Genomic DNA, 23,557 nt, shown 5'->3' with positions numbered 1-23,557 from the left:
CTCTCAATGTTGACAGTTTGACCTAAGTTCTGCATTCTCTTGTTCCTTTCAGTTCGCTTTGCACCTTATAGGCCTCCAGATATCTCCTTGAAGCCTCTGCTCTTTGAAGTGCCCAGCATCACTACAGAGTCAGTGTTTGTTGGCCGAGATTGGGTTTTCCACGAAATAGATGCTCAACTTCAGAGTTCAAATGCCAGCGTGAACCAAGGAGTAGTGATTGTGGGAAACATTGGATTCGGCAAAACTGCCATCATCTCCAGACTGGTGGCCCTCAGCTGCCATGGTACAAGGATGAGACAGATCGCCTCAGACAGCCCACATGCCTCCCCCAAACGTACGTATTCCTTTTTAAAGAACTCCGTTTCATTGGCGCTGAAGTTTTTCTGACATATTTATATTAGGTCGTATATCCTTTTATTTTCTCATCTGCAAAACCTGACTTCCACGTGAGGACTATTCATTCAGGTTGAGAGAAAGATTGTAATACTCTATTTACATCTAACCCACATACCCAGTAGACACCTAAGCGTGACGAAGAAAAACCTTTCTCGTGGAATAAGTTTATGACTCTTCCGTGCCGGCTGTGTGGTTGGACTGTCCTCTAGATAACGACCGCAGCAATTGCCCGTAGAGCGATTTGCATTCATCACTGTTGGATTTTGCTCAGTCTGTGCCCAGTTCTTCTTGTTATTTGCCAGCACAGTCTGTTTGCATCCTTCATTTCTTTGCTGTTGGCGTCACTGTTGCACTGCTTGGACTTGAGCTTCGTTGTGTCCTTGAAGGGGTTCTCTCCTGCTTCCTTGTGAAAAGGTGCTGAGCTCTCATATGTATTCAGGCTTCTTTCATCACAACCAGGGGGCAGCCCAGTAATCACCACCAGGGTCTTACTGATTTATTTTTAAAACACTCATATGGTACTTACTATGTGCCAGATACTCTCTTAACTTTTTTACAAATATTAATTCATCACATCCTGTTACCAGCTCAATGAGGTTGTCTTCATTTCACAGAGGCCCAGAGAGGTTAAGTAAGTTCTCCTAGGTTTTACAGCCAATAAATGGTAGAACTAAGCAGTCTGGTTTCAGAGGCCATTCTCCTATCCATTTTACTGTGCTGCCTCTCCTTACTGGTGAAACTCACTTGAGTAAAGAAAATAAATAGAAATGTATCAGTGTTCTTCTTATACATACTACATGTATAGAACCAGTTTACCTGGTTTCTGTTAGTTAGAAGAGAACAAAAAAAGAAACTATTGCTTTGTTAGTCCAAATCAATAATCTAGCCCACCACAGACTTTCAGACTGCAACCACTAGAAATGGTTTGTGTGAGATAATAGTAGTTACAGGGTCTAGCACAGTGCTGGAAACTTAACAGGAACTCAGTGAAGACCCTCCAAACTTATTGACTTCCTGTTGAAGCTAGTTAGCAGCCTTGTATCATTAAGGAGGCAGATGGCCTCTGATAAACTTATGGATGTCTAACGTGGAAGAACTGGTGTCTTGGAAGAAAACTGAATCAAAATACCTCTTTACCAGGGTATGGTTAAGAATTGGTATGGAAGAATTCTTTTCTTCAGAGGAATATAATGCTTAGTTTCTAAATGAAGCTCTTCTGAGGTAGATTGCCATAGTACTGTGGGAGTCAGGAGCCCAGGGTTTGTGCCCCAACACTCAAATTGACTAGACTTTGTGAACTTGAGAATTTTACTTGAATTTTTTAGAGCTCAGTTTTCTTATTTGTAAAATGAAGAAGTGTGACTAATTGATCTTTCAGAATTGTCTCTGCTAAAATTTTGATTCTGAGAACACATCTTCATGGTTAAAAGTAACTTTCCACACTATTCCAGTGTTTTCCTTTGAGTGTTTAAGTATTTATCACTCCAAACTGCTGTTTATCTGAGTAGTTCAAGTGGCTTGCAATTTGAATGTGTCAGAAAGGAAGCCAGAAAGCTCAAGCTTTCTGTGACTCCTCTATATATCAGAGTTGCAGATAACAGAGTGGTAGAATCATGCATGACAGAAAATAAATCCCAAGGACAAGAAGAGTTGCTTTCACAGAAAGCAGAGGTACCTGGGGATCTCTCTATGAGCCTGGGGGAGCAAGAGTTTATAGAAAACAGCCCATGTGCTCCCCAAAGCAGAGATTCTTTAAAGGTAGTTCACTAAGTTATTCTGTAACATCCATTGCCTTCAGGAGAATCTCCAGAAACACCAAGACACTCCCCATTCATGAGATAAACATCCGTTGTTGAGACTGTAGATTTGGCCTGACAGTTAACTTTCAGAATTTGAAAGGAGTTAAGAGAGCTAAATATGCGGTTCTGTATATCAGAATTACTCAGAACCAATGTTACCTTATACAAAATAATTTTTGTTACGATTTATTGATGGCCAAACTATATTCTACCAGTGCCATCTTAACCAATAGAAGGGTCAAGAATAAGTGACTGATATAATGCAAGCTACTTTTTGGCACAAATCTGTTACCTATATGAACTGGTGTTGAATATGTTACTGGCAGCAGCAGCAGTTTTTTCACTAATAGTAAGAATGATGTCTGTATATGGAGGGTTGGCTTAATTTTTTACAGAATATAAGTTATTAATATGTTATATTAAACTTAATATAAGTTATTATATATAAACTTAATATAAGTTATTATATTAAGCTTGGATGGGTCATTTGGAACCTCACTGGGTTTCTTAATCCTTGGGTGATGATACTAATTAATAGTTGTAGTGATAATAAAAAAACATGGGAAATCATTGGAGTTCCCAACTTCTTTCTCTGCATCATCTGTCATTCTTTCTTCTGCGCCTGTCTTCTTTCTGTTTGGTGTTCAGAGAATAGTAGAAATAAAAGCTGAGCACCACTGCTGTGGAAGATAGGAGCAGTTTAGCCTGCAGTACTGCCTTGCTTGGCTGTCCTTCCCCCACAGAAACTCAGCCCCCCAGCCCGCCCCCCTCCTTGTCATTTCCCTGGAAAGGTATAGAAAAGCTGTCAAGGCAGGCACTAGCCTGTCATCCTGCTTTCCACCTACTCTCCCAAACCTGACACCCCCATCAGTCTCCACCACCACCACCACCATTATCCACACCCCCAACACACACACACACAAAGAACAAAAATATTTTGTGAAAACAGACCTGTTGTGTAATTCAGGATTATTACATTAACTACAGGTATTCTCAGTATAGTAGTTGGGGAAGCTCTAATACAAGACTGTATGTGTCTATCACTAAAAGTCTCAATGTAGTTATTATTTGGATTTGACATTTGCCAACAGCTGCCAAGCCCCCAAACAGCTGTTAAGTAAATAAATCCTACGTTCCTACTCTGTTCATTTCAGAAGTCTCTTTTGCCAATGTGCTATGCACATTGACTATTGCCTACCTATTAACTTTTATTTCTACTGTTGTCTGAATACCAAACAGAAAGTAAGGTGTTTAGACAAAAAGGAGGGCATTTCCAAAAGGAAATAGCTAGAAAGACAGAGGGCATTTGGACAGTAATTACCCACAAAATCAAATACCAGATAAAGCGGAATAGAGTAGGGGAAGGAAGTGAACAGCAGAAATAATACAGTAACATACAATCACTGAACTTCACCTCAACCCAAATGTCACACATTCCTTGAGGCTTCTTTCACTGCCATCCTCCATGCCCACCCCCCTGCAGTTATCCAGAACTGTATCCAGTGACCAAGAAATTTACTGCACCAGTTAAATGAAAGAAGTCTAAATTCACTCCTACTGGTAGGGAGTTAAATGAGGACTACTTTTTCCTATTCTTCCTTCTTTTCAATCACTATTGGCCATCAAATAACAACTTCTAATATTTACTTTGTTATCTATTTTTAAAGTATGATCTTATTCATAAATATAGCCTATAATTTCTACTAGTAACAATAAATTTTCTAAATAACAAGAACAAATTGAATTTTTTTAAAAATCTTAAAATAGTTTTATTGAGCTGTAACTCACATACCATGTAATTCACCCATTTAAAGCATTCAACTCAGTATTTTTAGTATAATTCACAGGGTTGTATAGCAATCACCATAATGTAACTTTAGGCCATTTTCATCCCCTTAAAAGAAGCTCATGCCTGTTAGCAGTCAATCCCCATTCTCCTCTTAACCCTCTATTTCCAGCCCTAGGTAACCACTAATTTACTTTCTGTCTCTACAGATTTTTCTGTTCTGGGCATTTCATATAAATAGAATCATACAATATATGGTCCTTTTTTTTTACTGACCTCTTTGATTTAGCATAACATTTTCAAGGGTTTATCCCCGTTCTAGCATGTATCGGTATCTCATTTCTTTTTATTGTTAGTAGTCTATTGAATGGATGTTTTGTATTTCATCTATTCATCAGTTGGTGGGCATTTAGGTTGTTTCCACTTTTGGCTATTATGAATCATTCTTCTGTGAACACTTGTGTACAAGTTTTTGGGTGGACATGTGTTTTTATTTCTCTTAAGTATATACTTAGGAGCAGAATTGTTAGATCATAGAACAAATGGAATTTAGCCATTTTTCCTTAAAGTTTTTATGATTATCTGATGCAAACATCTAAATCTTTTTAATCCAGATGTGGATGCCAACAGAGAGCTGCCACTGACACAGCCACCTTCAGCCCACTCATCTATCACCAGTGGAAGCTGCCCAGGAACTCCGGAAATGCGCAGGCGGCAGGAGGAGGCTATGCGAAGACTAGCCTCGCAGGTACAATATGATTCCCACGTTGGGGATATGGTAGTTCCATTTTAATATCAAGGAAGCAAAGATAGGGAGACCTTTGGCAAAGTGAACAAAAATACATAAAGCTATACCATGAGAACGTGGAGGAAAGTTTCTCTTTCTTTGCTATTCCTAGAAAAATACTTTATTGTGATGGGATCAGAACCTTAGAGTTGGAAAGAGCCTTAGAAAAAAAGTCTTCTAGTGAATAAATAAAGAAGTTGAGACCGAAGTGGGTTAGTTGGTTGGTTTGTTTTGAGACGGAGTTTCGCTCAGTTTCCCGGGCTAGAATGCAGTGGTGCAATCTCAGCTCACTGCAGCCTCCACTTCCCAGGTTCAAGTGATTCTCGTTCCTCAGCTTCCTGAGTAGCTGTAGCTGGGACTACAGGGGCATGCCACCACACCAGACTAATTTTTGTATTTTTAGTAGAGACGGGGTTTTGCCATGTTGGCCAGGCTTCTCTCAAACCCCTCATCTCAGGTGATCCACCCGCCTCAGCCTCCCAGAGGGCTGGGATTACAGGCGTGAGCCACTGCGCCCAACCAGAAGTGGTATGTTTTACCCAACATCAGGGTATAAGTAATCAACAGTTTTAAATTTTCATTCCTAGCTTAAAACTCTTCGTGCTATACTACACTGTCCATAATATTTTTTATACATTTGAGTTTGAAATTTCTATTTTTTTCAAAATAACATAAACACATAGAAAATCAAATAATGCTCAAAACCAGCAGTGCTCTTCCTCTACCCCACCCATCTTCTCTCCACAGGCAGCCCCTTTTACCTCTTAAGGAAGTTTCTCTGATTTTCACCTCCATATTTCTAAATACTATTCTTATACTGCTAAAATTTTTATTAGTTTACAAATTACCTATTTCTTCTTCTTATGGATGTTGGGAATTATAGTTGTTTCACCTTCCTTCTTCCTACCACCATCCCAATACAATTATTGCATGATTTTTGGCTGAATCCATACTGTATATAGTATTTTCAGTATTAATACTGTGCAAATACATCACTCTGGTGCCAAGGATAACATTTCCTTCTTGAACGATTTTGTTTTTCCTAGGGGTTTATGAAATGCCTCATTTTAAAATTTGCTTATTTTTCTTCAAATCTTTGGCTAAGTCATTTCATAACCCTTAATGTAGTTTTGTAAAATTTCTGTCAGTACAGTTTTCCACACTTATGAGTTACATTTTTTACCCTGGAGGCCTCCGTCCTAGAGCCCTCCATCGAGCTCAGTCTGGACCTAGGACACTCTGAAGGCTTACCACCTTGTTCTCCTGGGAGTTCCTGTCCCTTCTCTTTTGTATTTCATCCCATGTCATATTCTTTCTCGATTTTATTCTTCATTTTGGTGGAGCATATCTTCCAGTAGCTTCCTAACAAAAAATGCATAGGACATAAATTTTTTGATACTTACTGTTTCTAAAAGCATCATTATTCTATGCTTATACTTGCTTATTTGTTTGACACAGTATATCATTCTAGGGTAAAAATTATTTTTTCTCAATTTTGAAGGCATTGCTCCATTGTCTTGAGCTTCCAATATTGCTACTAAATACTCTGATACTGTTCTTATTCCTAATCCTTTATATATACCTTGTTTTCTCTCCAAATGCTTTTAGAATCCTTTTTATCACCATTGTTCTTGAGTCTTTTTCATTTATTCTGTTGGTACCTAGCAAGCCCTGGAAATATTCTTTAATTCTGAGTAATGCTTTTGTATTATGTATGATGATTTCCTCACCACCATTTCCTCTATTTTCTCCTTCTACAACTCGTATTAATAAAAAATTAGATTTCTGGCTGGGCGCAGTGGCTCATGCCTATAATCCCAGCACTTTGGGAAGCCAAGGTGGGTGGATCATCTGAGGTCAGGAGTTTGACACCAGCCTGACCAACATGGCAAAGCCCCATCTCCAAAAAAATACAAAAACTAGCCAGGTGTGGTAGCATGTGCCTGTAGTCCCAGCTACTCAGGAAGCTGAGGCAGGAGAATCCCTTGAACCCAGGAGGTGGAGGTTGCAGCTAGCCGAGATTGCGCCACTGCACTTTTAGCCTGGGCAACAGAGTGAGACTCCATCTCAAAAAAAAAAAAATTAAATTTCCTATACTGATATGATACTCTCGTTTTCTTAACTTTTCTGTTTTCTATACTTTTGTTTTTTGGTTTTTTAATCCACCTTTGAGAGATTTCTTCAACATTACTTTCCAATCCTTTTACAAAAAATTTATTTTTGCTCTCATAGTTTTAATTTGTAACAGTTCTTCCTTTTCTCCAGCTGTCTCCTTCTTTTTATAGCATCCTGTTCTTGTTTTATGGATGCAATGTATTCTTTACTTAGGCACTGAAAAACTGATTAGAAGCTTGTGTGTGTAGAGAGCTTGACCATAGAACATTAAGATGATCCATCCACCCTTTTTTTGAAATGCCCAAAAGTCAGTATTCCTAAGTTTTTTTCCTGGGCTGTTCAAATTCTCTAGCAAAGAATCCTCCAGTCTTCTGACTGGAGAGTATATGTCTTGGGTGCCAGCATTTTGGAGCTGGGCAGGAAAAGAGGGCTGGAGCTTCACTGTTCACTATCAGACATTTACTTAAGCCCCTTGTTTTCGGTCCTGCACCTGATCTCTACCTTGCTCAATGTGTGGTGTCCCTAAGTCTAGATTCTCTCTTCTTTAATTTCTCTAGTTCTCTTTCCTGTGAGTGTTGGGGAAGGTAGTCACCTGGCTGGACAGGGCAGGGATGGGAATCTGGGGATCTAACTTCTTATATAAACTTCAAATAAATTCTGTGTTTTCAGGTCCCTTCACCCTTCTCTTCCACAGTACCCGGTGTTTCTAATTCCTATGCTTTGTGGAAGTTTTACAGATGGTCTGTAATATTGTAAGGTTCAAATTTTTCATAGAAATACACTCCAGCTCCAAGCCAGAAACAGCATGTTTTCCCAGATACATTATTAATTATCCCCACTCCTTAGTACACCCTCATCTATAAATGGGCTTCTGCAAAATCTGAGATTTCCCTCAATTCATTGCTAAGTCATTGTAGCTTTAAAAGACATCTCTGTTTTTTTCTGAATATCTCCTGTGTAAACGGTCTCTATCCTCTTCTTTAGAACAGTTAGAATCCCTGTAATCCCAGCACTTTGGGAGGCCGAGGCGGGCGGATCACAAGGTCAGGAGATCAAGACCATCCTGGCTAACATGGTGAAGCCCCATCTCTACTAAAAATACAAAAAATTAGCCGGGCATGGTGGCGGGCGCCTGTAGTCCCAGCTACTCGGGAGGCTGAGGCAGGAGAATGGCGTGAACCTGGGAGGCGGAGCTTGCAGTGAGCTGAGATTGCACCACTGCACTCCAGCCTGGGCGACAGAGCAAGACTACGTCTCAAAAAAAAAAGAACAGACTAAATATCTATCTTAGAAATATACAGATGTTAAAGTGCTTCCAGCACTTCAGTTATTCAGTCATTCAGTTACTCACTTTAGATATACATTTGAAGGACCTATAATCCAGGACTGAAGATAAATCAGTGAACAAAACAGACACAATTCCTGCTGTTATACAGTCCACATTCTCATGAGAGAAAGACAATAAACAAATACATATATAGTATGTCAGAAGATGATAAGTGCTAAGATCACAGAGAATTAATTCTCCTCACTTTGTTACATCTTATTCTTTCTCTCATCAAGAGAAGTCCCAAGATGTTCATGTTCAATATTTGGAAAACATTACATGTCATAAGTAGGAAATTAGTGACTACTGTTTATACTTATTTGAGGCATGATTACATGTTAAATTTCATGATTGTGTCTTCCTTAAGCAAAATATAAATTAATCTAGTTGCACCTAGACATGGAATCCTGTTCAGCTTATAACATTGTATCAGAAGTAGCCACTTAGCTTAAAACTGAATGTTATCCCAGTTATTGTGCTACGTGTTACAGTTCAGCTACACAAAAGTGTTCTGTAGACGCATAGAGCAGAAGCCTGCAATCTTGCTGCTCACCTATAGCAAACCAGTAAGCAGAAATTATCTTTTAAATAGGATTTTCAAATTAGTTAATGTTTTGATGAGGTAGACTAACATGAAAATTTAAAGTGTTCTTGAAAAATCTCTCAATTTGACATATTCTTGGTGTCATTTCTTTGTATGTCAGTAATTATCATTGGTATTTCATAACATTCTTCCTCTTTCTTGTGCGTCTAGTTAACTGAGAACACTGGAGAGTTTTTGTCACAACTTTAGAACTATTTCATTTATTGAAGAAATACTTTCCATTTGAAGCAAAGATTTTGATAGGTTGGCATCTCTCAAGCGTGTCTCCACTTAACATTGCATATTTCTTCTAAAGCGTAATCACGGTAGAGGGGCAGGGAGATCTCATTCAGGGCCTTTCCTGGATATATGAATTTAACTCCAACAGAGATTTCTCTAGGTTTTGAATCTGTTGTGCCCCTGTGGTAATACACACAAAATTCACGAGACAAGGAGAAGTTGGCCTCCCTTTATGGAAGGCTTAATGTGTGTTATGGGCTTAGTGCTATTTACCTTATATTTGCTATATCATTTCTTCATTTTTACCTTAACCCTATGAGGTACATCATTATCTCATTTTACAAATGAAGAAACAGTGACTTCAGTGATTAATTTTTTCAAAGTCATACTGTTAATAAATAGCGAAGTGAGGATTCAGAGTCAGTATCCTCCCCTGTAATGTGAATACTATGGTTATCCTCATTTTACAAATGAGGAAACAGAGGCTCTGAGGTTAAATAACTTGCTTGAGACCATAAGCTAGTACATGACTGAGTCAAGATTTAAACTGAGGCAGGCAAAGTCTATACTCTTAAGCACTGCACGAAGCTGCTTCTCTAGTGTGACAGGAAGGAATTTAGTTTAGTGTTATTTTGGAAAATCCATCCATCATTTAAGGTGGCTTCACAGCAAGAAAATTATAATGAAGGTGTACTTTCAGTCATTTTGCTGACCTAAAATTCTTCTTCAAAAAAGGTTTTTATGCAACTAGAATCTCCCAACACATTAAGCAAGTTGTCACTGACTTAGTCCTTAGATTAAGAAGGTAATATATCTGAAATGAGTTCATTAGAGAAAACAGCTAATTTTAAGAAGTGTCACAGAGATACAAAAAGCAAAGGTTTTTTTTCCCAAGGAAATCTATGTAAGAAAAAAATTAAATGTCATCCTTGCCAAGAGACAAGTTCTGTACTATACTAGGGGGTGTCAGATGATCATGGTTCCTGAAATTGTTGCAGTCACTATTAAAGCTGTCAGCCAAAGAAGTAGTCATTTCAGTAATCCTTTAATATTGAGCGTTTTGAGCATAATGTGGAAATGTAAGCCAGAAACATGCACACACACACACATACATACACAGAAAATGAAAAACAATAATGAAGAATAAGATTTTATTTGTGTTGTAGTGATTATTTTTAAAAATATTTTCATTTAGTAGAAATGAGATCCAAACTAAACAACACATACCCCATAGATGATGTTTTATAAAATTTGTCTAGGGCTTTTCTTCTCTAAAAATTAACACTGACGTTTTACTGTCAGACCCAGATTTCATCTACATTTGGAACACTGAATATGGGAAAACAGTCTTGTTGTTTATTGTTAATTTCTGTGTTGTTTTTATTTTCTACCTCTTCCACTAGAATGGGTCAGTGTTTAAATGTTCACCACCATATCCCCAGCTCCTACACAATGCATGGCACATAAATATTTGAATGAAGAAATTCTAGTCAATTCTCTGTACTGAGTAATCTTTCTAAAACATTTGTTTTTTGCTACTTAAAGCCATCAAATAGCTCCTCCTTGCCCTTGAATGAAATCCAAACTCCCTTCTTAAAATATCATAAAAATTGTAATGAAAGGACCTCTGCTTTTCCCAGGACCGGTTATTTTAGACTACATAATTCTTTGTGTGGGGTGGGGGGCGGGGGGTGGGCAGGGGCAAGGCGGATGTTGTCCTGTCTACTATAGGATATTTAGAAGAAGTGACCTTGACCTCTGTGCTACCAGTAGTACTCCCTCAACCTCTAATTAAGACAACCAGAAACGTCTCCAGAAATTGCCAAATGTTTCCTGGGGAGCAAAACCACTGCCAGTGGAAAACCCTCGCCATACCCTATCTTCCACCATTCCCCACTCACTTACATTGCTAGCCACACTAAAATTGATTTCAGTTCCTTGAAAGTAAAAAGCTATGTCTTGCCTTAGGGCCTTTGCATACTTTTTTCCCCTGCCTGGAAAACTGCCACACCTTGGTTCACCCCTTGTCCTTCTTCATGTCTCAGCTTAAATATTGCTTCTTCTAACAAAGCTTTCTCTGGCTCTCCTAAATTACCTTAAGGTGCCCCAGCTGTGTGTTGCCCTAGCACCCTATGTTTCCTCTCTTCTATCACACTATTATTATTACTTGTTTAATTGCCTCTGTTTCCTGCTAAACTGTGGAGGGCAGACAGGGGTCATAGCTATATTACTCATTATTATAGCTTTAAAACCTAGCACAGTGCCTGATATACAATGGAAGTTCAATTAATATTTGTGAATGAATGAAAATGTTAGTATTTTCTATTAGGAAATCTTGGAATATTCAGCTGGGTACTTATACATGATAGTGGTTCCCAACCAATTTATAAGGTCAATTCAGAATCAGATTCATGTGTTCCGGGAATGAATCTTGTTTGATAATCTGGAATTCCACCAATCCTCTAAGACAAAGTTTCATAAACTGTAGATTGAATGTACTTAGACTGTTTATGTGTGCCAGATCAGCATCTCTAGGAATTCCAGATGAACTAAATAAATTAGCCGCTTTTCTTTAAAATTTGTATTTGTTATCGGCCCTAACCTCCTTTGGCTCAAGTAATCAGTAATGTATAATTGAATAGTAGCAATATACAGGATACAGCTGTTTAGATCTAGAATTATAACAAAGATAAACATTATCCTGATCTAAGCTACAGCTAATTAAACAACAGGGCTCTGACTACCAGCCATTGAGGCATACTGTAAAGCCTAAATCAAAACGGTGTGTTTCTAGTATGTGAATAGACAAGTGGAATAGAATAAAAAGTTCAGAATTAGACCCAAGGACATGTGGACACTTAGTGTATGATGAAGGCGGTATTTCAGATCATTGGGATAAAGGTGGACTTTTTAATTAAATGGGCTGAGACAACTAAATAACCATATAGATAACTCATATCTCACACCATGCACAAGAATAAGCAAATGGATTAAGGATCTAAATATTTAAAAATGAAACCATGCAACTAATGGAAGAAAACTTAGTAACTTTCTCTTTAACCTTGGTGAAGAGAAAGGCTTTCTAGGATCTAAAGCTAGAGGAATAGAAGAAAAGATTGACAGATTTGGCCACGTGAAAAAATTTTACCAGCCTGGGCAACATAGTGAGACCCTGTTTCTATGAAGAAAAAAAAAATTAGCTGAGCATAATGACACGTGCTTATAGTCCCAGCTACTCGGGATGCTGAGGTGGAAGGATTGCTTGAGCCCAAGAGGTATGGGCTGCAGTGAGCCACAATCATGCCACTGCACTCCAGCCTGGGTGATAGAGTGAGACTGTCAAAAAACAACAACAACAACAAAAAAAAAAAAACTTCTAATGTTGCATGACCAAAAAATACCAGAAACAAAGTCAAAAGACAACTGATAAACTGAGAGAAAATATTGACAAAAGAGCTCAGAAGTACAGGCAACAAAAGGAAAAATAGACAAATGGAATGACATCTAAACTAAAAACCTTTTGCACAGCAAAGGAAACAGTTAACAAAGTGAGGAGACAATTCACAGAAGGGGAGAAAATCTTTGAAAACCATACATCTGATAAGGAGTTAATATCTAAAATATAAAAGGAACTCAGACAATTCAATGGCAAAAAACAGCCTGATTAAAAAAATGGGCAAAGGACCTGAACAGACATTTCTCAAAAGAAGGCATACATGTGGCCAGCAGGTACATGAAAAAATGCTCAGCATAACTAATCATTAAGGAAATGCAAATTAAAACCACATTGAGATATCATCTCACACCAATTAGAATGGCTTTTGCCAAAAAGACGAAAGATAAGTGTTGGCAAGGATGTGGAGAAAAGGGCACTCTTTACGTTGTTGGTGGGAATGTAAATTAGTACAGCCATTATGGAAAACAGCATGGAGGTTCCTCAGAAAACTAAAAATAGAGCTATCATATGATCCAGTAATCCTGCTTCCAAGTATATATGCAAAGAAACTGAAATCAATGTCAAAGGGATAGCCACACACCCATGTTTATTGCAGCATCATTTGCAGTAGCCAAGATATGGAACCAAGCTGAATGGATTTTTTAAATGTGTTATTTTTTTAAAAAAGCAGTTTGGAAATTTCTCAAAGAACTTAAAACAGAGTTACTATTCAACCCAACAATCCCATTACTGGGTATATACCCAAAGAAATATAAATTGTTCTATATATAAATATAAAGACGTGTGTCCATGTGTTCATCGCAGCACTTTTCACAATAGCAAAGCCATGGAATCAACCTAGATGCCCATCAGTGGTGGCCTGGATAAAGAAAATGTGGTACATATATACCATGGAATACTGTGCAGCCATTAAAAAAAAAGAATGAAATCATTCATGGTTTTTTTTTTTATTATACTTTAAGTTTTAGGGTACATGTGCACAATGTGCAGGTTAGTTACATATGTATACATGTGCCATGCTGGTGTGCTGCACCCATTAACTCGTCATTTAGCATTAGGTATAACTGCTAATGCTATCCCTCCCCACTCCACCCACCTCACAACAGTCTCCAGAGTGTGATGTTCCCCTTCCTGTGTCCATGTGTTCTCATTGTTCAATTCCCACCTGTGAGTGAGAACATGCGGTGTTTGGTTTTTACAGCAACATGGATGCAGCCGGAGGCCATCATCCTTAGCAAATTGATACAGGAACAGAATACCAAATACTGCATGTTCTCGCTAATAAATGGGAGCTAAACATTGAGTACACATGGACACAAGAAAGAGAACAACAGACACCGGGGCTCACTTGAGGGTGGAAAGTAGGAGGAAGGTGAGGATACTACCTGTCGGGGTACTATGCTCACTGTGGGTGACAGTCATCTGTACACCAAACCCCAAGCAATTTACCCATTAACAAACCTGCCCATGTACTTTCTGAACCTAAAATAAAAGTTGGAAGAAAAACAGAATTTTAAAACATGGTATGTGTATGTGTATATGTGTGTGTGTATTCATTGTGTGTGTGTGTTTGTATAATGGAATACTACTTAGCCTTTAAAAAGAAGGAAATCCTGTCTTTTGCAAGAATATGGATAAAACTGAAGGACATTATGCTAAGTTAAATAAGCCAGAAACAGAAAGACAAATACTGCATGATCTTTCTTGTATGTGGAATCTAAAAAAGTTAAACTCATGGAAGTAAACAGTAGAAAGATAGTTACCAGAGACTGGAAGTGTGAAGAAGGAAGGAATGGGAGAAGTTGTTGATCAAAGGTGATCAACAACTTCTTCCTTGTACAAATTTTCAGATAGATAGGAAGAATGAGTTTTAAGATCTGTTACAAAGCAGGGCAACTACAATAATATATTTCAAAATAACTAACTTTTAAGTGTTTCACCATAAAAAATGATACAATAGGGAGGTGATACATGTCAATTAGCTTGGTTTCATCATTCCACATTATATACATATATCAAAACATCACATTGTACCCCATAAATTGATGCAATTATGATTAGTCAATCAAACATAATAATTTAAAAATCTACCACTTGTCAACTTTTAGCATAGTATCAAAGAAAAACATCCACCTTCCCTTCTCCAACATATGACTGGCATTTCCTCTTGTACTTGAATCCAAAACAGTTTCTTGGAGCATACTGAATGCAGAGGCAGATTTGGGAGTCTATTGCAAAAATTTACACAGTGCCACTTTCTGAAATGTTTGCTTTGAAAAATAGTTATTTTCATAAAACATATTCTTAGATGTCAGCATGATAGGTTTATTATTTTTTTCAATGAATCAATAAAAATTTTAAGAAAAAATGTATAGCATATACTACAGATAAAGAGTTAATATCTCTTATATTTAAAGAACTCTTAAAAATTGAGGAAAAGACCAAAACATGATGGAAAAATGGGAAAAAAATAAACAGACAACTCACAAAAAAGAGATTAAAATGGCCTTGAAACATTTTGAAACATGTTCAAACTCATAACTAAAGAAATGCAAACTAAATCAATACTGAGATACCAATTTTTTACCTATCAACTAGCAAAAATTTTAAAACAGGACAATTTAAAAACTATTCTGTTGTCAAGGCTGTGGGAAAACAGACACTCTCATAGTGGAGCACGCCTGTCAACACCATTTTTCTGACAGCATGTGTTTGCTTCATGTCTCCATGTCACATTTGGTAATGCTTGCAATATTTCAAACTTTTTAATTATTACTATATTTGTTATGGTAATCTGTGATCAGTAGTCTTTGATGTTACCATTGTAATTGGTTTGAGATACCATGAAGACAGCAAATTTAATAAATGTTTTATGTGTTCCGATGACTCTACCGACCAGCCATTCCCCCATCTCTGTCTCCCTGGGCCTCCCTATTCTCTGAGACACAATATTGAAATTAGGCCAATGAATAACATCATAATGGCCTCCAAGTGTTCAAGTAAAAAGAAGAACCGCACATCTCTCACATTAAATCAAAAGCTAGAAACAATTAAACTTAGTGAGGAAGGCATGTCAAAAACCCAAAATAGGCTGAAAGCTAGGCCTCTTGCACCAAACAAGTAATCAAGTTTTGAGTAAAAGGGAAAAGTTCTTGAAGGAAATTAAAAGTGCTGCTTTAGTGAACACATGAACAGTAAGAAAGCAAAACAAGCTTTTTGCTGATAACAGAGAAAATTTTAGTGGTCTACTTAGAAAATCAAACCAGCCACAAAATTTTCTATAAGCCAAAGCCTAATCCAGAGTGAGGCCCTAACTCTCTTCAATTCTATGAAGGCTGAGAGAGGTGAGGAAGCTTCAGAAAAAGAGTTTGAAGGTAACAGAGGTTGATTCATGAGGTTTAAGGAAAGAAGCCATCTCCATAACATAAAAGTGCAAGGTGAAGCAGTGCGTGCTGATACACGAGCTGTAGCAAGTTATCCAGAAGATCCAGCTAAGATAATTGATGAAAGTGGCTACACTTAAACCATAGATTTTCCTTTTTTTTTCATTGTTTTACTTTACATCTTTATTACAGATTTTCTGAGACTTTATTTTTAAAAAAACAAATTTATTCAGGATCATAATTTGCATGACAATAAACAATGGTTTCGTGGGTTCCAAATTCTTAAAGGTGACCATACCAATTTAAAATACAAGTCATCTTTTTGATTTGCAGCACCTGACTTAAAATATAATTCATCTAATGCATTCATTAAAAGTGTCCGTTCTTTTATAAGAAAGATATGTTTTAATTGCTGTTTTCCAGACTGTTAAACATGGGTATATATTATTTTTAATTGGTTAGCAGAATTTTACTCACATAATTTATAGCCACAACAAGAGCCTCTAGCCTCTCTGAATGGACTTCCACTGAGAACAATGATGATAATAAATATCTAAAATGTAGGCGGAGCACGGTGGCTCCTGCCTGTAATCCTAGCACTTTGAGAGGCCGAGGTGGGTGGATAACCTGAGGTCAGGAGTTCAAGACCAGCCTGGTCAACATGGTGAAACCCCATCTCTACTAAAAATACAAAAATTAGCCGGGCATGATGGCGCATGCCTGTAATCCCAGCTACTTGGGAGGCTGAGGCAGGAGAATTGCTTGAACCCGGGAGGCAGAGGTTGCAGTGAGCCGAGATGGCACCATTGCACTCCAGCCTGGGCAACAAGAGTGAAACTCCATCCCAAAAAATAATAATGTATCTGGGGTGTGCCCCTACTTGACATTGCCAAGTGTGTTTCCAAATATTCTTAGAAAATATGGTTTTTAAACACATGCATAATATTCTACCACATGATGCATTATCACTTCTTTAACCATTTATTTCCTAATTGTTTATATTATTTGCAACTTTTTGATATATAAATAACATTGTGATCCATACCTTCATTCATAAGTTTTATGCAAGACTGATTATTTCTTTAGAATGATGTCAAAGAAGTGGCTTACTAGTATAAACAGTGCAAATGGTCTAAAGGCTTTTAGTGTACTTTACCAAATAATTTCCAGAATAGCTTGAACAAATCCCACCAACAGTATGTTATTGTGCCCACGAAGTGGACTTGATAACAGTGAAGCAAATTCAACCACAAATCTATTAGATTCTCATCCATCTCTAAACTGTCATGTCAAAGAAGCAAGGTATTCTTCTTCGTATTACTGGTGAGGAAGCCAAATTGGAATGCTTTTTAAAAATCACTCAGCATTAGGTCAGTAAAGTAATCAACAGAAATGCATCCCACAAAAAGATCTGGGTTTTTCAGAAAGAATTAAGAAGAGAGGGAAAAGTCAGTAGCAAATGACCAAAATTTTTTGTCTAAATTCTATTTCATACATAGACAATCTCTCCTATTTATTTGACTTTGGCAATAAAAAACCAAACAACCTTGTACAGAACAGTGAAAATGCCAAGAATTAAGCCTACAGTTTTACTGTAAGATAAGAGTGTGTGTGTGTGTGTGTCTGTGTGTGTGTGTCTGTGTGTGTGTATTTATTTATATTTAAAAGACTTCTCTCCATTTGGCGGTATCAACTCTCAGTTCCAGCCGTTAAATACAGACGTATTTTCAAAACTACATATTTACTTCTTCAAGATCTTCGATGCTGTCATCATCCACCTCTGGCTGTTTTTTCTGAATGATATCAATTATGTCATCCGTAGAGTCTTCCTGAATAATTTCATCCTCCCCTGTTACTGAAGTACCACAGGAGAATTTTTGAGCAGAAAAATCTTTGTGCTTCTTTAAGATCAACTTCAAAAGTTGCAAAGCCACCCACTGTTTTTACATATTTCTTCTTTGCTCTGGGAATTTTGGCTATAATAACCTTTTATGGTACAGTCTCCTTTTTTGGTTTTATTTGACCCCTTCCACCTCTCTTCTGTTTTTTCTTCTCCCCTTCCCCTGCTATTCCTTGACCCTTACTAATTCCACTTCTTGATTGGGTGAATTTTGTACAGTAAGTTTTTCAAATTCATTTCATTTAGCAACATCAGGCATATATTCACAGTACCCTGTTGGTAATGAACAGACTCTGCAATAAAGGACTCAAAGTGAGTAATCAGCATCTAACTTGGCACTGTTCCTTGGGCCTCCTTTGCAATCAGCCCCACTGGATTTAGAAATGCCAGCAGCCATTTCACAAACCCAGGTGGTCGCACAGGCCCCGCTGCCTCTACTTCTACCACTATGGCCAGTTGAAGTGACACATACAGCTTGTCTTCCCTGGCCAGGGCCACCCGAGAGCAACGGTAGATTCTTAGTGTAGACAGAATAGCCTTCTGTGGGTAGCTGGTGCCACCTAGGACTTTCATAGCTAGAGAGAAGTCAATGCCTGCCTTGAGAGCCTCAAAAGACAGGCTGACACTCTTGTTAGGGACTAATGTAGCTGGTGACTTTCAGTTAAAGCCAATGTTCATTTACCATTCCAAAAATTCTAGGGCCCTTAAGAATGATGCTAAATCTACTCTACCTGTGCTCTGTAAATGAAGCAACAAAACCTGGATGATAGCACATCTGTTTACAGCATGGTTTACTGATTATTTTAAGCCCACTATTGAGATCTACACAGAAAAAAAGATAACTTTCAAAATACTACTGCTCATGGACAATACATCTAGTCACCTAAGAGCTCTGATGGTGACATACAAGGAGATTATTATTGTTGTCATGTCTGCTAACACAACATTCTTTAGCCCGTGGATCAAGGAGTAATTTTGACTTTTAAGTCTTGTAACTTAAGAAATACTTTTCATGAGGCTAGAACTCCCATAGATAATGATTGTTCTGATGGATCTGGGCAAAGTAAATTGAAAAGGATTTTCAAGATTTTCATCTGGAAAAGATTCACCATTCTAGATGCCATTAAGAACATCTATGATTCATAGGAGGTCAATATTAACATTACTAGGAGTTTGGAAGAAATTAATTTTAACCATCATGGATGACCTTGAGAGAGGTTCAAGACTTCAGTGGAGGAAGTAACTGCAGATATGGCAGAAATAATAAGAGGACTAGAATTGTAAGTGGAGCCTGAAGATGTGACTGAATTGCTATAATCTCTTGATAAAACTTGAATGGATGTGGGGTTGCTTCCTATGGAAGAGCAAAGAAAATGGTTTCTTAAGATGGAATCTATACTTGATAAAGATGCTGTGAGCATTGTAAAAATAACAATAAGGGGTTTAGAATATTACATATACTTAGTTGATAAAGTAGTGCCAGGGTTTGAGAGGATTAACTCCAGCTTTGAAAGAAGTTCTCCTATGGGTAAAATCCTATCAAAGAGTATCACATACTACAGGGAAATCTTTCATGAAAGGAAGAGCCAATTAATGCAGCAAACTTTATTGTCTTATTTTAAGCAGTTGCCACAGTCACCCATCCTTCAGCAATCACCACCCTAATCAGTCAGCAGCCATCAACATCGAGGGAAGACCCCCCTACACAAGCAAAAAGAGGATTCACTGGAGGCTCATGTGATCATTAGCATTTTTAACAATAAAGTATTTTTAAATTAGGGTATGTACATGTTTTTAGACATAATGCTATTGCACACTTAATAGATTATAGTGTAAACATAACTTTTATATGCACAGGGAAATCAAAAAAATTGAGCGACTCACCTTATTGCTCTGTTTGTTTTATTTTGGTGACCTGGAACAAAACCCACAATATCTCCAAGGTATGCCTTTATACATACTTGTATTTCTTAGCTCTGTTCAGTGAGAACCCAAAAGCAATGACACATCAATACAATAATCACAACTGGTGTCCAGATCTTTTTTCTTAATATCATTCTCCAATAAAAAGAACAGAGGCTTTTTAGAGAAGTAGATGATCCCAGAAGCAGGGAAAATACAAAATAAGTCTAGAACATCTTTTGGTGCCAAAAAGCAAGAACTTGCTCAAAAAAAGATAGAGGCTTCTTGAAATAACACAGCAGTCAACCTGAAGGAGATCCTAGTGACTAAAGCTGGAACAAATTGAGCAACAAAATTAATATAGTATTGAATTATAACCAATAGGATAAAATAAGCTCATACTTATTAAATCAATAATAAATAAATAAATGGGAGATAAGGGAGAACTCTTTCTTCCAATAGGATTCTAATTAATAAATGTAGAAAGAAACAAAGAGGGGAATAGAAAATCACTATTAGGCAAACACTCAGGAATTACTGCTGCAGACAAGATCCACTGATAGATACTAAAATTAATGGGCAAAAGTTTAAGGAGAAACAGGATTTGCATAGCCTCAAACGTGTCTCCCTTAAGATATTTATTAACTACAAAGGGAAAGATGATAGTAGAAGAACCTAGCAGAACCTTAACAAAGTGATCAAGGGCAACATTACCAGTTGTGTTAGGCCATTCTTGCATTGCTATAAAGAAATGAGACTGGGTAATTTCTAAAGAAAAGAGGTTTGATTGAATAGTCCTGCAGGCTGTATGAGCATGGCATGTGTCCAGCTTCTGAGGAGGCCTTGGGGAGCTTTCATTCGTGGTGGAAGGTGAGATGCTAGCAGGCACATCACATGGCCAGAGCAGAGCAGGAGGTGGGTTGGGGAGGTGCTACACACTTTTAAATGACCAGATCTTGTGAGAACTCACTCACTGTGGTGAGGACAGCACCAAGCCTTGAGGGATCTGCCCCCATGACCCAAACACCTCCCTCCAGGCTGCATCTCCAACATTGGGAATTACTTTTCAGTCTGAGATTTGGGCAGGGACAAATATCCAAACTCTATCACCAGTAGAAAACATCACTATCATGAACCCTGTGATATGATCCACAAAGAGGGATAAAACACTGTTTTTCTGGTATTCTTGACAAAAACTCTCAGTTACATCATGAGAAAACATCAGACAAACCCAAATTGAGAGTCATTCAACAAAATAACTGATCAGTACCCTTCAAAAGTGTCAAGATGGCCGGGCACAGTGGCTCATGCCTGTAATCCCAACACTTTGGGAGGCCGAGGTGGGCAGATCACAAGGTCAGGAGTTCGAGACCAGCCTGGCCAATATAGTGAAACCCCATCTCTACTAAAAATACAGAAAAATTAGCCGGGCGTGGTGGTGTGCACCTGTAATCCCAGCTACTCAGGAGGTTGAGACAGGAGAATCACGTGAACCTGGGAGGCGGAGGTTGCAGTGAGCCGAGATCGCACCATTGCACTCTAGCCCAGGCAACAGTGCGAGACTCTTTCTCCAAAAAAAAAAAAAGTGTCAAGGAAATAGAAGACAAAGACTAAGGATCTCTTACAGACTCCAGAAGACTAAAGAAAAATAACTAAATACAGTATGGAGTCCTGGATAGAATCCAGGAACAGGAAAAGACATAGTGGAAAAACTGTAAAATTTGAATAATGTCTATAGGTAATAGTATTGCCAATGTTAATTTCCTGGTTTTGATAATTTTGCTATAGTTATGTAAGATGTTAATAATAAGGGAAACTGGATGAGGGATAAATAAAAAGTCTGTGTACTACTTTTGCAACATTTCTGTAAGTCTAAAGTTAGTTCAAAGTAAAAAATTAAAAAATAAATAAAAGTCCTACTGTCAAAAAAAAAAATGGTAGGGCTCCAAGCTGGAAAATTACTGAGGCAGAACTCTAGCCTGGGATCTATTCTTAGCATCTAGTCCCAGCATGAGGATTAGAATCAGAATTGAGGGACTAAGAGAAAAGGAAGAGAGAGTTGTTATTTATGGTGAGCCACCAAGTCCCAAAAATATTAAAAATCAGACTTTAGAGTTGGAAGGGTTTTGCTGATTAGGAAATCAATCGGGTGGTAGTGAGGAAGAAGACATTCACAGAAGGAGTAATGAAAAGGAACATGGAGAGTAAGCGTGTGACAGCTGACCTGGGGAAGGGCAGTTGCGATATTAGTTTAAGTGATACAAATGCCAGTCAGTATGGAAATTAGAATTTTATTTCCAAACAAATTTCAGATATTCAAAGCTGCCTTCACTTTATGTGAGATTAGCTTAATTCTGTCACTGATCCTTCATTTGAAGTAGAAAATGGTCTATGGAGAGTGAAGGCCTGTGACTCAACGCAAGCGTGACATTTTTGCTGCCACTCAGTCAGTCCCTTTGATGAAGTTTATGACTAGTTTTCTCATTTTTTATATACAGCATTAAATCAAGAGATTTTATACACAAGGCTGTATTGACCTCTAGTCTTTTCTTTCTGTATATAGCCCACAGGCCTGCCCTTTTCTTTCTTCCCTCACAAGAGTAACCTAAAACTTACTTGCTATCTTCCTCCAAAGAAATAATGCAACTCTGCTCATATCAGATATGCTGTGGATGAAATTGTTTTAAGAAAAAGTTTAGGAATTTAACAGAAGGAAAACTTGAAATGAAAAAAATAATGTAAGAAAGACATAGCTAAAAAATGAAATTTAAACAAGTTACTTTGAAAGACAAGAATTCGCCAAGGAGAAAGGTTTTACCTGCTGATTTATTATGGGTAGACTAATCCTGAACCATTCCCAAGGAGTTGTAATACTAGTGACTATGTATGATGACTTTCTCAAAGGTGTAGGGAGTGATCTAATATCTCTTACCAAGCGCTGGTACTAATGAGAAACTGAAGGGAAAGAAATCTACATTTTCAGGCTTGTTTTCTATTTTTATACAGAGGGAAAGTTATACATAATATTAATAGAAAATTTGGAGGAAGTAACATGTTTTTGACAGATTGTATGTGCATATACCTACTACATAACTACTTTAGAAGTCTAGTAAATAATCTATTTTGAGCCACAGTGCAAATCTAATGAAGATGTTGCCTGAATTCTGCAAATGCATCAAGACTTTATATTTGGAATGCCAAAGAAATATCTAAAAATTAAAAGAGAGGCAGCCACAGAAGGTGCAACTTTATTTATTTTTAATATTCTTAGTTAAATTTTCTGCCTCATACCTTTGTGGATATCATATTTTTTACTATAATTCTAAGTAGTTATTGCTGGAGTCAAAAATGTTATTAATTTTTACAAGATCATCTTGTACCAAAAATCTTGAACTCTATTAATTCTAATAGCTTGTTTTTCTCTATATAGATAACTATATATTTTAATAATAAAAACTATCTTTTCCAATTAAGTCTCTGCTCTTCCTATTTCTTTTCTTTTTCTTTATAGTGCTACCCACAATCACTCATATTATATTGGATAGTAGTGGTGAAAGTGGGCATCTTTGGCTTCTTTCCAATCTTTTTTTTTCTTTTTTTTTTTAATTTTATTTTAAGGTCAGAGGCACACGTGCACGTTTATTATATAGGTAAACTCGTGTCACAGGAATTTGTTATACAGAGTATTTCATCACCCGGGCATTAAGCCTAGTACCCATTAGCTATTTTTACTGATCCTCTCCCTCCTCCCACTCTCCGCCCTCCGGTAGGCCCCAGTTGTTGTTTCCCTCTACGTGCCCATGTGTTCTCCTCTTTTAGCTCTCACTTATAAGTGAGAACATGCAGTATTTGGTTTTCTGTTCTTGCATTAGTTTGCTAAAG

The 23,557-nt window shown here is 37.5% G+C and overlaps 1 protein-coding gene and 1 pseudogene across 12 annotated transcripts in view; one reads left to right on the top strand and one right to left on the bottom strand.

The window, feature by feature from the left end:
• TANC2 (tetratricopeptide repeat, ankyrin repeat and coiled-coil containing 2) overlaps positions 1 to 23,557 on the top strand; it is a 473,014-nt gene that overhangs the window by 359,672 nt on the left and 89,785 nt on the right. For all 12 annotated transcript variants that reach the window (XM_055386907.2, XM_055386906.2, XM_055386905.2 and 9 more), the window contains 2 exons: positions 53 to 334; positions 4,596 to 4,729. In XM_055386907.2, the coding sequence (XP_055242882.2) occupies positions 53 to 334; positions 4,596 to 4,729 (416 nt within the window). The remainder of the gene's footprint in view (positions 1 to 52; positions 335 to 4,595; positions 4,730 to 23,557) is intronic.
• Positions 17,607 to 18,191, bottom strand: LOC109026718 (density-regulated protein-like; annotated as a pseudogene).

The sequence above is a fragment of the Gorilla gorilla genome, chromosome 4, assembly GCF_029281585.2.
Source record: "Gorilla gorilla gorilla isolate KB3781 chromosome 4, NHGRI_mGorGor1-v2.1_pri, whole genome shotgun sequence".
Lineage (NCBI taxonomy): Eukaryota > Metazoa > Chordata > Mammalia > Primates > Hominidae > Gorilla > Gorilla gorilla.
This window is presented reverse-complemented; position numbering and strand designations above follow the sequence as displayed.